Consider the following 13,303-nt stretch of genomic DNA (forward strand, 5'->3'; position numbering starts at 1 on the left):
CCAGGGTTTTTCTTTTCTCCGTTTGTGGTCTGGATGTTTCCGTGAGAGGAACCACGACCACAGCACGGATTATAGCGCCAAATAATGAGACAGCAGAGGTCTGAAGTCCATAGAGCAGCAGCGGGAAAGAAACCAGAAACATCTCTCAATGAAGCCCGTTTTTTTTTTTTCCATTTAGGCTAGTTGACTCATGTTTCTTCAGCCTTTGTTTGCACTTTTCGCTTTTTTACCACGGCTTTTTTTTTTTCGCTTTCCTCTTTTTTTTTTTATCTATTTTTTTTATATCTACGTTATTCTCTCTCTCTCTCTCTCTCTCTCTCTCTCTCTCTCTCTCTCTCGCTCTCTCTCTCTCTCTCTCTCTCCTCTCTCTCTCTCTTTCTCTTTCCTCTCTCTCTCTCTCTCTCTCTCTCTCTCTCTCTCTCTCTCTCTCTCTCTCTCTCTCTCTCTCTCAATCTCTCTCTCTCTTCCTTTCTCTTCTTCTCTCTCTCTCTCTCTCTCTTTCTCTCTCTCTCTCTCTCTTCCTCTCTCTTTCTCTCTCTCTCTCTCTGTCTCTGTCTCTCTCTCTCTCTCTTCTATCTCTAGCTCGCTCCACCACTTTTTTTTATCTAACGTTAGCACCTCTCTCTCTCTCTCTCTCTCCCTCTCTCTTCCTTACTCTTCCTCTCTCTCTCTCTCTCTCTCTCTCTCTCTCTCTCCCTCTCTCTTTCTCTCTCTCTCTCTGTCTCTTCCTCTCTCTCTCTCTCTTCTATCTCTAGCTCGCTCCACCACTTTGTTTTATCTAACGTTAGCACCTCTCTCTCTCTCTCTCTCTCTCCCTCTCTCTTCCTTTCTCTTCCTCTCTCTTTCTCTCTCTCTTTCTCTCTCTCTCTCTCTTCCTCTCTCTTTCTCTCTCTCTCTCTGTCTCTGTCTCTCTCTCTCTCTCTCTCTCTCTCTCTCTCCTTCTCTCTTCCTCTCTCTCTCTTCCTCTCTCTCTTTCTCTCTCTCTTCTTTCTCTAGCTCGCTCCACCACTTTTGGTGGTCGCTCCACCACAACGTTTTTTATCTAACGTTAGCACCTCTCTCTCTCTCCCTCTCTCTTCCTCTCTCTCTCCCTCTCTTTTCCTCTCTCTTTCTCTCTCTCTCTCTCTGTTTCTCTCTCTCTTCTTCTTCCTCTCTCTCTCTCTCTCTCTCTCTCCCTCTCTCCCTCTCTCTCTCTCCCTCTCTCTGTTCTTTCTCTAGCCCGCTCCACCACTTTGTTTTATCTAACATTAGCACCGCTCCACATAGCGCTCTGGGATACCATAGCAGTAGCTGTTGTTATAGCAACAAAAGATGCTCTCGGCTGCTTTTTGGAATGAAAACGCTAATATCCATTGAAAAAACATTTGCTGAGATTATAAAGACACAAACGTTGAAGAAAACTTCTAATATTCTCTTAGATCTCAAAGACAGAAGTTGACGACAAAAATCTTGAATTTTTGGGCGCCTGGGTAGCTCACCTGGTAGAGCGTGCGCCCATATATAGAGGTTTACTCCTCGACGCGGCAGCCGCAGGTTGGACTCCGACCTGCGGCCCTTTGCTGCATGTCGTTCCCCTTCTCTCCCTCCTTTCATGTCTAAGCTGTCCTATACAAACAAAAGCCTAAAAATGCCCACAAAATGATTTTAAAAGTGACTATTTAAGTTGTTTTTTTAACGTAAAATATACGATTTGAATCTTGTAAAATTTGGATTTTTTCCAGGGAACATTAACCTCCCCTCCACTCCCCCGGCTCCGTGATTACTTTCTTTTCTTTTTTAGACCTACGTTGTCTCTCATAAGCCACCATACCTCGACTGACCCCGCTGCAAAAAGCAAATGTAATTATCTTTTCCAACGAGAACATCAGAGAAGAAATCAGACTCTTCTCTCCTGAACTCTTTGGGGCGAAAAAAAGGGAAGTTTTTTACAAGTTTCTTTGCCTTCAAACACTCCCACAAAAACCATGAAAAGTTTCTCTGCAGACAAGCTGTCGGAGAAAAACACACAGTACTGCAGGGAAAAGACTTTCAAAGATGTAAAAAAAAATGATTCACAATTTGCGCAGCTCGAGTTAAAAGCTTATTCTTCACAGTTCGTCAAGTTGATAAAAGGAAAAACTTTTGATACGCAAAAAGTTCCTCTGGATGCTAATTGCCGTTCTTCTTTCGAGGGGGGGGGGAATCATTTCATTAATGAGAGTTTTTCATGGTTTATTTTTTAAAGAGCTAAAGGCTAAGAAGTTGATCTAAAGCGTTGACATCAGTTTGATCTTTTTGTCTCGTCACAGATCTCTCGCTGTCAGAACATCGACGTCCAGAGATCAGAGGGGCAAAAAAAAAACAACCTCTTGACACCAACAAAGCACGGCTCTATTTTCTGACATCAAGGGGACATTTCCAGCATCTATTTTTCTCTTTCGGCGCTCATTAAGGAACTCTTCTCCAATATCAAGGCCATTTTCCGGCATCGCAGAGCTTCTAAAGGATATTTTTTTTCATACTTTTTGGATGTTTTTCCTCTTTCTCTCTCTCTCTCTCTCTCTCTCTCTCCAATACCGAGTCTTTCTTCGGTTAGATGTTTTGAAGTTTGTTCCCTGTAAATTAATTCAGGGACATTTTTCTTCTAAGAAACCACAGATGCTGTCGCAGGGAAGCCCGCAGTGGTGCACGCTGTAGAGAGAGTGAGTTTATGTGCATGAGAGAGAGTGTGTAAATGTGTGTCTGTGTGTGAAGTTGCATGCACGCTCGTGTGTGTGTGTGTGTGTGTGCAGCTTAGGGCTGAACAATAGGAGGAAAATATGCGATAACGTTGTTGAATATCGCGATAACGATATCACTTGATTAAACGGATCTACAGTGTTCTCAGTTTCTACTGCTTTCAGTATTCTGCCGAATACAACAAACTGCTCGTTGGGTTTAAAAAATGAAAGGAAATCATGAATTGAATATGAATATAAAAGGCAGCACTGAAAAAAGAATGACAGTTACATTTTAAAGAGCAGTTTTCGCGATAGCCACTGCTAATGCTTGCTCTTGATGGAATTACTGTAATTGTTGGGGTTTTGGAAATTACAGAGTGTGGTCTAGACCTACTCTATCTGTAAAGTGTCTCGAGATAACTTTTGTTATGATTTGATACTATAAATAAAATTGAATTGAAAATTGAAAAATTTTCAACTAACACGATAAATCTCAGACTTTTCCTTGGCGATGTGTCGCAGCCTTTCGCAAAGTGATTTATTGCGGCAGTTGATATTGCAATGGCGATAACAAAACGACATATTGTGCAGCCCTAGTGCAGCTGGTTGTGTATTTGAGTGTGTGTGTGTGTCGGGCCCGGACTCACACATCACACGGTGCGACGGCAAGTTACATCCTGTTGCTCAACTCGCTGTGGGGAAAAACAAACCATGAAGAGATGAAATTTCAGCATGAACAAACTAAATGTCCAAATATTTCTTGCGGAGAAGCTGCAGAGCAAAGCTGCAAGTCGGACCAGTCGGCTGGAACGTCTTGCTCTGATTGGATGATTACAGACTTCTCTTTTCTTCTGCTGAGTTTTGAGTTGTTTTTTTTCCTGAACTATTTGGGATTTTCCTGTGTTTCGGGAACACGTCGGTTGTCCGGTTCCTTTTGACATTTTCCAAGTCGAGCAGAAACAGAGAAACAGGCCTCGATGACGTAGGTACTTTTCATCTTTAAACACAACTTATTTGTCTTTGGATTACAGCCGTTCCACTTTAACTTGACTGCAAAGCATCATGGGAGATTGAAGGCACAGTGGAAATGTGGAATTCCTAACTGGAGTAGCACAATATGCTGACGACATGATTAATTATGTTACCAATTTCTGATAATTAGCATATATTAATGTTGAAAATAAGTTTTTAAATCAATCATAAACTTATTTAATATGAAGTTAGGAGTATTTAAGCTCCTTTCTGTGCAACAACCTTTTTTAGGAGCTTTTTTTCATTTTCAAACAAATTGAAGCCACAGATTTGTTTTCTTTTTGCAAAAACCTCTTCAGAATCTGGAGATCTTCTGCAGCGTCCATCTTTAGTTCGGAGCACTTTTTTTTTTGCAAACTATTCAGCAGCTATTCAGAAGACTTCGGACACTTTTGTGCAGACATGCTCCCTGGGGGACTGGTGTCGGGCGGAGGCGGTGGGCTGTGCCTCCTCCGGTGGCTCGGGCTCAGGCTGTGGTCCCGTCGGGGGACGCTGGTCTTCGCTCTGCTCTGGTTTGGCTCTTGGCTGTTCCTAAACGGCCTGGTTCTGGTCCACAGGAGCATCCTGTCAGACTACTGCACAGATGACAAGAGCAAGAGGATCCTGCAGAGACTGGTGAGTCAGGCACGCATGTCATTTATTTTATTTTAACCTTTATGTACACAGATGATCTCATTGAGACACAGGGTCTCATTCGCATGGGTTTGGGACAATACACAACATCAGTCTCGCTTTGCCAGACCCTCCTCCACAGCGCTGCGGAGGAAGGTCTGGCTAGTCCACACAGCATTCCTGCATGGGAGAAAAACGTGCTCTGGTTAATGGGCATTTCTTTAAACCAATCACAATTGTCTTTGGGCGGGGCTAAGCTCGGAGCCGCGGTGCCTCTGCTAAATAGCCTCTGGAAGGAACTTGTTTTGGTGGAAGCGTGTGTATGCACGATAGTTATGTGCGAGAGAAAACTCAGATACGTGTGTGTGTGTGTGTATATGTCTCTGTGCGTGTGTGTGTGTGTGTGTATGTATGTCTGTGTGTGTGTGTGTATATATGTCTCTGTGCGTGTGTGTGTGTGTGTGTGTGTGTATGTCTCTGTGCGTGTGTGTGTGTATATGTCTGTGTGTGTGTGTGTGTGTGTATGTATGTATGTCTCTATGCCTGTGTGTGTGTGTGTGTGTGTGTGTGTGTGTGTATGTCTCTGTGCGTGTGTGTGTGTGTGTGTGTGTATGTCTCTGTGCGTGTTTGTGTGTATGTCTCTGTGCGTGTTTGTGTGTGTATGTCTATGTGCGTGTGTGTGTGTGTGTATGTCTCTGTGCGTGTGCGTTTATGTCTATGTGCGTGTGTGTGTGTCTCTGTGCGTGTGCGTCTCTGTGCGTGTGTGTGCGTGTGTGTGTATGTCTCTGTGAATGTGTGTGTGTGTGTGTCTCTGTGCGTGTGTGTCTCTGTGCGTGTGTGCGTGTGTGTGTGTGTGTGTGTGTGTGTGTGTGTGTGTGTGTGTGTGTGTGTGTGTGTGTGCGTGTGTGTGTGTGTGTGTGTGTGTGTGTGTGTGTGTGTGTGTGTGTGTGTGTGTGTGTGTGTGTGTGTGTGTGTGTGTGTGTGTGTGTGTGTGTGGGCATGCATGTCGAGGTAACAACCATGTCTTTACACATCAGCTTGTTGCCGGGCTGAATTGTTGGATTGTTGCCGACTGAAGCTGGATTATTGGAGTAAATATTCTCTGCTGCTCTTTTCATTTCGAGGTTGAAAGGATTTGTGTTAGTAAGTTTCCCTTAGCCCACTCACAGGGAATCTGTTCGCTTTCACTCTCTGTTCACTTACTTCATGCACTGCGTGGAGAAAAGGGTTCCCTGGTAACTATTAACATGAAAAGCAAAACCAACCAATATGTTAGAATCATCTCTTAGGCTTTTTACATACTTTTAACAATTAATTTCTCATCATATCTTCCACAAATATCTCCACAGGTTGTCTTGTGTTTAATTTAATTTAATTTAAAGATAATTTGCAGCTTTCTGTTCTGTTCATGGATTTGGGTTTTTCAACATCAACACTTGCAAAGCAGTTATCTGACATCAAAGTTTCCTTGAATGCATCCCAAACTAAATAAGACTTTTCTCTGAAAAGCTGCAGCCGGTTTAAAGTCTCTGCGAGCTGATTTTTCTTGCCTGAAGATAGGGAAGGAATTTAATCTAAAAACTGGATGGATGATTTGGAAAAATGTCCGCATGAATGTGAAATAACCAGATTTAAGATTAAATACTTCAATGCCATGCAACTAAGTTGCTAGGAACTGGAATTTATTTATTTAACAGCTTAGACATGAAAGAAGAGAGAGAAGGGAATGACATGCAGCAAAAGGCCGCAGGTTGGAGTTGAACATACGGTCGCTGCGTTGAGGACTGAGCCTCAGTATATGGGCGAGCGCTCTACCAGGTGAGCTACCCAGGCGCCCCATTTCTGTCAAATCTTTAACGTTTCAGCCATTTTCCAATACTGCCTTTAGTCACCTTTCTTAAAGTCATTTCTTTCCCTTTTTCCAACTTTCTTGTCGCTTTTTAAACATTTTAATCTTATCTTCAACTTCTATTAAATCCGTGTCAACCAGATATAAATATAAAGTCAGCACAAGTCTTCTCGTCTGTGTTTTCTCCCGCTCGTCTCTTGTGTCTTTAACCCTTGTGTTGTCCTCCCGGATAAAAATCACGGAAATCATCCCTTTTTTAGTCCCTTTTTCCCACACTCCACTTTTTGGAAATCATGACCAATAAACCTCATTTATATTAAACTATAACCTATTTTTTTCAATAAAAAAAAAAAGCTGAAATTATGAATAATTTTGACTAATAGTTAAAATTAGAGGAACATATGTTGAACACAGATTGGTATATGTGTGTCAAACTTTAGTCAGGATAGCGTTTTTAAAACAACTTAATTTTTTCCCTTCAAATGCTATAAAATTGAATAAAACACCCAACATTAATTAATCAATTAATTAATTAATTAATTAATCTTATCATTAATTATTTTATTTTTTTTATTTCAGGACTGCACATTTGATGAACATGTACAACAGTACACGTACAAAAGTGCCAGATTGTAGCCCAAGGGCTAATTTCCATCCGCAGTCCATTTAAAGTTACAATAAAAAGGACAAAATAAATACAATAGGAACATTTGCAACAAAACATTATACTCGAAGAGCGTTTCTATGGAACCATCTGTGTCATTTTTGAGCAATCTGCTTGAAAGAAACCCAAATGTCTGATTGTCACATTGGACACGAGGACAGCAGGACGGTAAAAGACTTTCTTTCTGGTTTCTGGAGGACAATCGGCGAGTGCGTCTGTCAGTCGTTTACAGTAAACGGGCCGCAAGATAAACGGCCGGAGGTCAATCTCTCCTAATGGCTCTGCTGTCTTTATCTACTGCAGCATCTGCTGTTGCATTGTGGGTAAACGCTGATAACAAGACTCTGTTTTTTTTCTCCCCGTCCTCCTTTTCTTCTCTCTGCCTCTGTTGCAGAGCCGGCCCCAACCATCTAACTCTCATATATTAAACCTCTCAGCGATCCGAAGAGGAAACTGATGAAATCCCAAATAAACACAGAGATCCAAAGTCAACAAGCAGCGCTGAACAGTTTGCTGAACTGAACGCAGCTCCATCCATCACGTTGTTTGAAAAGTTGGGCTCCAGTAACATGTTGGCGCAGACAAACAAGAAGCTTGTTTGGCTCCCGAAACGGAGACTTTTGATAATGTCTGAAAATCTGTAAACTTAGGGAAAACATGATACGTAACGGTATGTGCAGTGTTGCTTGTTTTGCCACTTTTGACGTTTTTATTTCTGACATTTTCCCCTATTTTTTGTGCCGTTTTGTCCATGCCTTTTTTGGATGTTTTGTTCATGCCTTTTTATCACATTTTTAGACACATTTGACAGTTTTTTCTGACACTTTCAATGTCAATCGCTTATTTACATCCCGTTTTTGTTGATATCAAGATATTTGATAATGCTTGAAAGTCGGTACCTCACTTTGGGAAAACATGACACATATGCTGCGTTCCAGACACAATTTTTAGCCCTAAGTTACGACTTCAAGTCACAACTCATGACTTGGTAGCAAAGTAACGACAAACCCCATCATCCAGGTAAACTGTGATTGAGTGAAAGTCGGGTTAGTTACGTTTATGTACAGCAGATTTGTGCGTCTATGATAAAAATAATGAAATTTGGCACACCGTCAAAGCTGGCTAGCTAAACATTGTGCCGTTGGCAGGGTTCAGGTTAGCCCCTTGATGCCTGAATTTATTCACAATTATATAAGAACTTTATTATGTGTGTTCCTGGCTCCAAGCTGATGCTAAATTAAGTTGAGATTGTTAATTTGTCTATAGCATATAGAATAGATACAAATTTAGGTATGATGCAAATTAGCGACAACAGGCATTCATGGTAAAATTCTTTACAAAATGGTAAAATTAATAAAACACATTTTCAAGTAATTGACAAATAAATTAATCTTGACAACAGCAAGAAAGAAAACACTCTCATACTCCCTAACATTGACAGTAGTCTTTTTAGGGTTAGGGTTAGGGGTTAGGGTTAATTTCGCTTCCGTGAACTGGATGTAGTTCCCACTCCAACCGGTCCTACGAAAAACCAGTGCGTGCAAAAGGTTCCTAGGTATGTATCGAATGTAAACAAACCGGCATTGGGGGGAATACACACGCTATCGCGCCTGCAGTCAGAATGGAAGGGGTTTGATGCAAATTAGCGACAGTCGGCGTTAAGGGGTTAGGCTACCTAACATTTGCAGTAGCTAGCGGCTACCTAACATTTGCAGTAGCTAGCGGCTACCTAACATTTGCAGTAGCTAGTGGCTACCTAACATTTGCAGTAGCTAGCGGCTACCTAACGTTGACATTAGCTAGTGCTAGCTGATACTGGTCATTTCTAGTCTGCGACATATTTTGGGCTTCATTTAATAAACATAACCTGTAGTAGTACACAATTGTATGTGTATTGTTTTGATTACAATGTGCGGAATTACTTTACGTTGCCTATTTATGTCTATTTATTTCTATTTCTCACCGTTAATCACTGGCGTCTGTACAGCATCAACAGGGGGCGCCATTGTTGTTTATGTGTGTGTGTGTGACGTCAAAAACTGTAACTGGGAGTACAACAATCTGGTACCAGTTCACAGATAGTAAGTTACTGGTCGTTCCAGGGTAGAAGGTCGTGAAAACACGAGTTACAGGATGCCTGGAACGCAGCATGTATAATGGTACTTATTAGTGGTCCTTTTTCCCCCCCGACGTTTGCCGCCTTTTGACATTTTTGTAGTCTTTTTTGACGTTTTGATAACGACATTTTTATCACTTTAGGATGCTTGTTTTCTACATTTGTCGATGTTTTTGTTGGTTCTTTCCATCCTGTTTCGTATCTAATCGTTGTCCAACTGTCTTTATCGTTCTGAAATCAAATCACAACAAAAGTTGAGGCTGCAACTTGTTGATGGAGACAAACAAGCTGTTTGGGGTTTCCAGAAGCTCGTTTGGCTCCTGAGACATTACGCCTGACAGATGCATAGTTGTTGCTTTTGTTATGGTATCTGGTAGTTTCAATTCAATTCAATTTTATTTATAGTATCAAATCATAACAAGAGTTATCTCGAGACACTTTACAGATAGAGTAGGTCTAGACCACACTCTATAATTTACAAAGCCCCAACAATTCCAGCAATTACAGTAATTCCCTCAAGAGCAAGCAGTGCTAGTCAGTTTGTTTAGAAGTTATTGATGCTATTTTGCCACTTCGGATGCTTTTTTCCCGAGATTTGACAGTTTTTTGAGGCATTGTTGTCATTTTTTTTATGTTTTTGTCGCTTTTTAAAAAAAACACTTTTTAGGCGTATTTTTTGGCTTTGGAGAAAATATTCGGGGCTGGATCCCCAGAAGCTCCACCCCTGATAATGCTGACTTCGAAAAAAGTGACACAAACGTTGGAAAAGTGCCAATAATGTCGGAAAAAGCGATAAAAAAGTCAGAAAAATTGAAAAAAATGCCAACATTTTTTAAAGTAACGCCAAAAACTTCAACAAAAACAACAAAAATGTTTAAATCTTACCTGTATTTGTCAGCCCAGAAACCACCTCCCCCACCATTCCGCCCCTGCAGCACAGTCCAGCGTTCTGCAAATCAGTCTAAAAAGATGGAGAGTTAGCGCTGCGTTCACTGACTAATGGGTAAGGCCTCCTGCACACTGCCTGCGTGGCGTGGCCTGAGCGTGGCGCTGCTGCTGCTAGCCTTGTCTGTACACATGTATGTTTCCCATTTGATAAAATGAAATAATAGCGTGTTCTTCAAATAACTTTATTTTGGCAATATTTATGTGTTTGTACATTTGTTTGCACATATTTCGATATATATATATTTTTATATTTCAATTCCCTTTCCTGAGATAATAAAGTCCATGTTATTGTTTTATCAGAATCCAATTGAAATACAATTTAAAAAGGAGTTCAACAGTACTGATCTGATTACAGCAAAGACAACATCGGCATTATTGACGGCAAAATAGGCTCCAATATATATATATATATATATATATATATATATATATATATACAGTACATGCCAAAAGTTTGGACACACCTTCTCATTCAATGTGTTTCTTTATTTTCATGACTATTTACATTGTAGATTCTCACTGAAGGCATCAAAACTATGAATGAACACATATGGAATTATGTACTTAACAAAAAAGTGTGAAATAACTGAAAACATGTCTTATATTTTAGATTCTTCAAAGTAGTCACCCTTTGCTTTTTTTGATAACTCTGCAAACCCTTGGTGTTCTCTCAATGAGCTTCATGAGGTAGTCACCTGAAATGGTTTTCACTTCACAGGTGTGCTTTGTCAGGGTTCATTAGTGGAAGTTTTTCCCTTATTAATAAAAAAGCAAAGGGTGGCTATTTTGAAGAATCTAAAATATAAACAGTTTTTATGTTTCTCAGTTATTTCACACTTTAGTTAAGTACATAATTCCATATGTGTTCATTCATAGTTTTGATGCCTTCAGTGAGAATCTACAATGTAAATAGTCATGAAAAAAAAAAAAAACACATTGAATGAGAAGGTGTGTCCCTACTCTTTAACCTGCTATATATATATATATATATATATATATATATATATATATATATATATATATATATATATATATATATATATATATATAACTAATTATTATTTTTAGAAATTACATTTATATCTGCATTTATGTCAAACCTAGAGACTTTCAAATATCAAAATGTCATTTATTAATATGTATTTGTGTCTAAATGACATATAAACATCTTTTCCTATTCTATTTTGCCTGGAAACGCATGAAAAATAGGCGTTGGTTCTATTTCTAGCACGCATGCGCCTGAGACAAGCGTGTCACGTAGGCAGCGTGCACGCTCTAACCTGTTAACACGGGAGCTGAAATAAAAACGGAAACGCCACGCAGCTGACACGCTCACGCCACGCAGCCAGTGTGCAGGAGGCCTGACTCAGAAGCTTTAGCGCTGCGTTCGCTGACCGACGAGGAACCCAAAGCTCACCAAGCGACCGTGGTTCAGGCTTGTCTAAAGCGCTTCAGGTGTTGCAGTTTCCTAAACAAAAGTCAGTCTATCCTCTGCTTCTTTCTTTGCTTCCTGTGGGTTCATCCCTCCTTTCTCAAACCTTTCAGTCTGCAGATTAAAAAGCGAGTGTGTTGAAACTCTCTCTCAGCTCTTAAAGCCTCTTTTGGTACGTATACGCCAAGGAGGGGTGGAGAGGAAAGTTTAGCTCAGTGTTTGCATTTCCATGGTGGTGATAATCATGTGTTGACATGTTGACATGGGACGCAGAGACAGATGAAAACATGTCTTTACATGTAAAATGCTAAATGTTAAAAAAGGAATCAACAGTAGAGCGGGTGCTCAACAACCCTGAATCTAGAGTTAAAAAAAAACTACAAAAATGTCAGAAAAAGTGCCAAGAAACGCCCCCCAAAAAACTTCAAATGCCGTGAAAAAAAAAGATGACCAAAGTTTCAAAGAACATTAACAAACTCACAATAAAAGTTAATAAAAAATTGTTTTAAAAAAGAAGCAACGAAAGCAAAGCAAAAGAAATGCAGAAAAAAAGCGCCAAAAGCTGCGTAAAAAAGGTCGGAAACGTCCAAATTAATCGAAAGCATCGGAAAAAAAGGCGTAAGAAAAGAATATGGTGTTACTATCTAACTCTCATGTTTTGTTTTCGACGTTTTTATCACTTTTGGATGCTTTTTAGACACGTTCAATGCTTTTTTCTACATTTGTCGATGTTTTTGTCGCTCATTTCCATCCTGTTTCGTAGCTAATCGTTGTCCAACTGTCTTTATCGTTCTGAAATCAAATCACAACAAAAGCTGAGGATGAGAGCGGCTGCAACATGTTGACGGAGACAAACGAGATGCTTTTTCTGACATTTGATGCTTTTTTTTTTAGGCATTTTTGTCACTTTTTAATGTTTTTGTGGGTTTTTTGGTTGTTTTTTTGTTACACTTTTTAGGTGGTATTTTTGGCTTTGGAGAAAAACATTCGGGGCTGGATCCCCAGAAGCTCCACCCCTGATAATGCTGACTTTGAAAAAAGTGACACAAACGTTGAAGAAGCGGCAACAATGTCGGAAAAAGGGATAAAAACATCTGTGAAAAGAAGTCGGAAAAGTTCAATTAATGCCAAAAACGTTGAAGAAAACAAGAAAAATGTTGAAATCTTACCTGTGCTTGTGAGCTTCAGAAGCCGCCCCCCCGCCCATTCTGCCCCTGCAGCGTTCTCCAAATCAGTTTAGAAAGATGGAGAGTTAGTGTTACTATCTAACTCTCATGTTGTTCCCAAACGGCTCGGTAAATACTTCATATGGCTGCTGTAAATGGAGCATGCCCCCCAAGTTTGTGGCTGAGCCCCCAAATGTTCCCAACGTCTGGCTCCGCCCCAGAATGTTCCCAACGTCTGGCTCCGCCCCCAAATGTTCCCAACATCTGGCTCCGCCCCAGAATGTTCCCAACGTTTGGCGCCGACCCCGAATGTTCCTAACATCTGGCATCATGTTGGATGTGATCAGCCAACCTGTAATCACAGCAGTTACTGCATCCTGTGTGTGTGTGTGTGTGTGTGTGTGTGTGTGTGTGTGTGTGTGTGTGTGTGTGTGTGTGTGTGTGTGTGTGTGTGTGTGTGTGTGTGTATGTTCTTGTTTAACTGTATTCGTGGGGGCCAAAAACCGGGAGTCCAGTATACTTGTGGGGTCCGGACAGCTTTGTGGGGCCAAAATGCTGGACCCCACAAGTTTAAAGGGCTGTTTGAGGGTTAAGACTTGATTTTAGGATTAGGGTTAGAATTAGGTTATGATTAGGGTGAGGGTAAGGGTTAAGGTTAGGCATTTAGTTGTGATGGTTAAGGTTAGGGTAAGGGTTAAGGTTAGGCATTTAGTTGTGATGGTTAAGGTTAGGGTAAGGGTTAAGGTTAGGCATTTAGTTGTGATGGTTAAGGTTAGGATAAGGGT

At 40.7% G+C, this 13,303-nt stretch overlaps 1 protein-coding gene across 1 annotated transcript in view; it reads left to right on the forward strand.

Moving 5' to 3' along the window:
- The first annotated feature begins 3,080 nt into the window (after positions 1 to 3,080).
- The window catches only part of dipk1c (divergent protein kinase domain 1C), a 157,497-nt gene continuing 147,274 nt past the window's right edge, over positions 3,081 to 13,303 (forward strand). The window contains exon 1 of the mRNA XM_039790761.1: positions 3,081 to 4,346. Coding sequence (XP_039646695.1) covers positions 4,134 to 4,346 — 213 coding nt within the window. The 5' untranslated portion in view covers positions 3,081 to 4,133. The remainder of the gene's footprint in view (positions 4,347 to 13,303) is intronic.

The sequence above is a fragment of the Perca fluviatilis genome, chromosome 22 (genome assembly GCF_010015445.1).
Source record: "Perca fluviatilis chromosome 22, GENO_Pfluv_1.0, whole genome shotgun sequence".
Classification (NCBI taxonomy): Eukaryota; Metazoa; Chordata; class Actinopteri; order Perciformes; family Percidae; genus Perca; species Perca fluviatilis.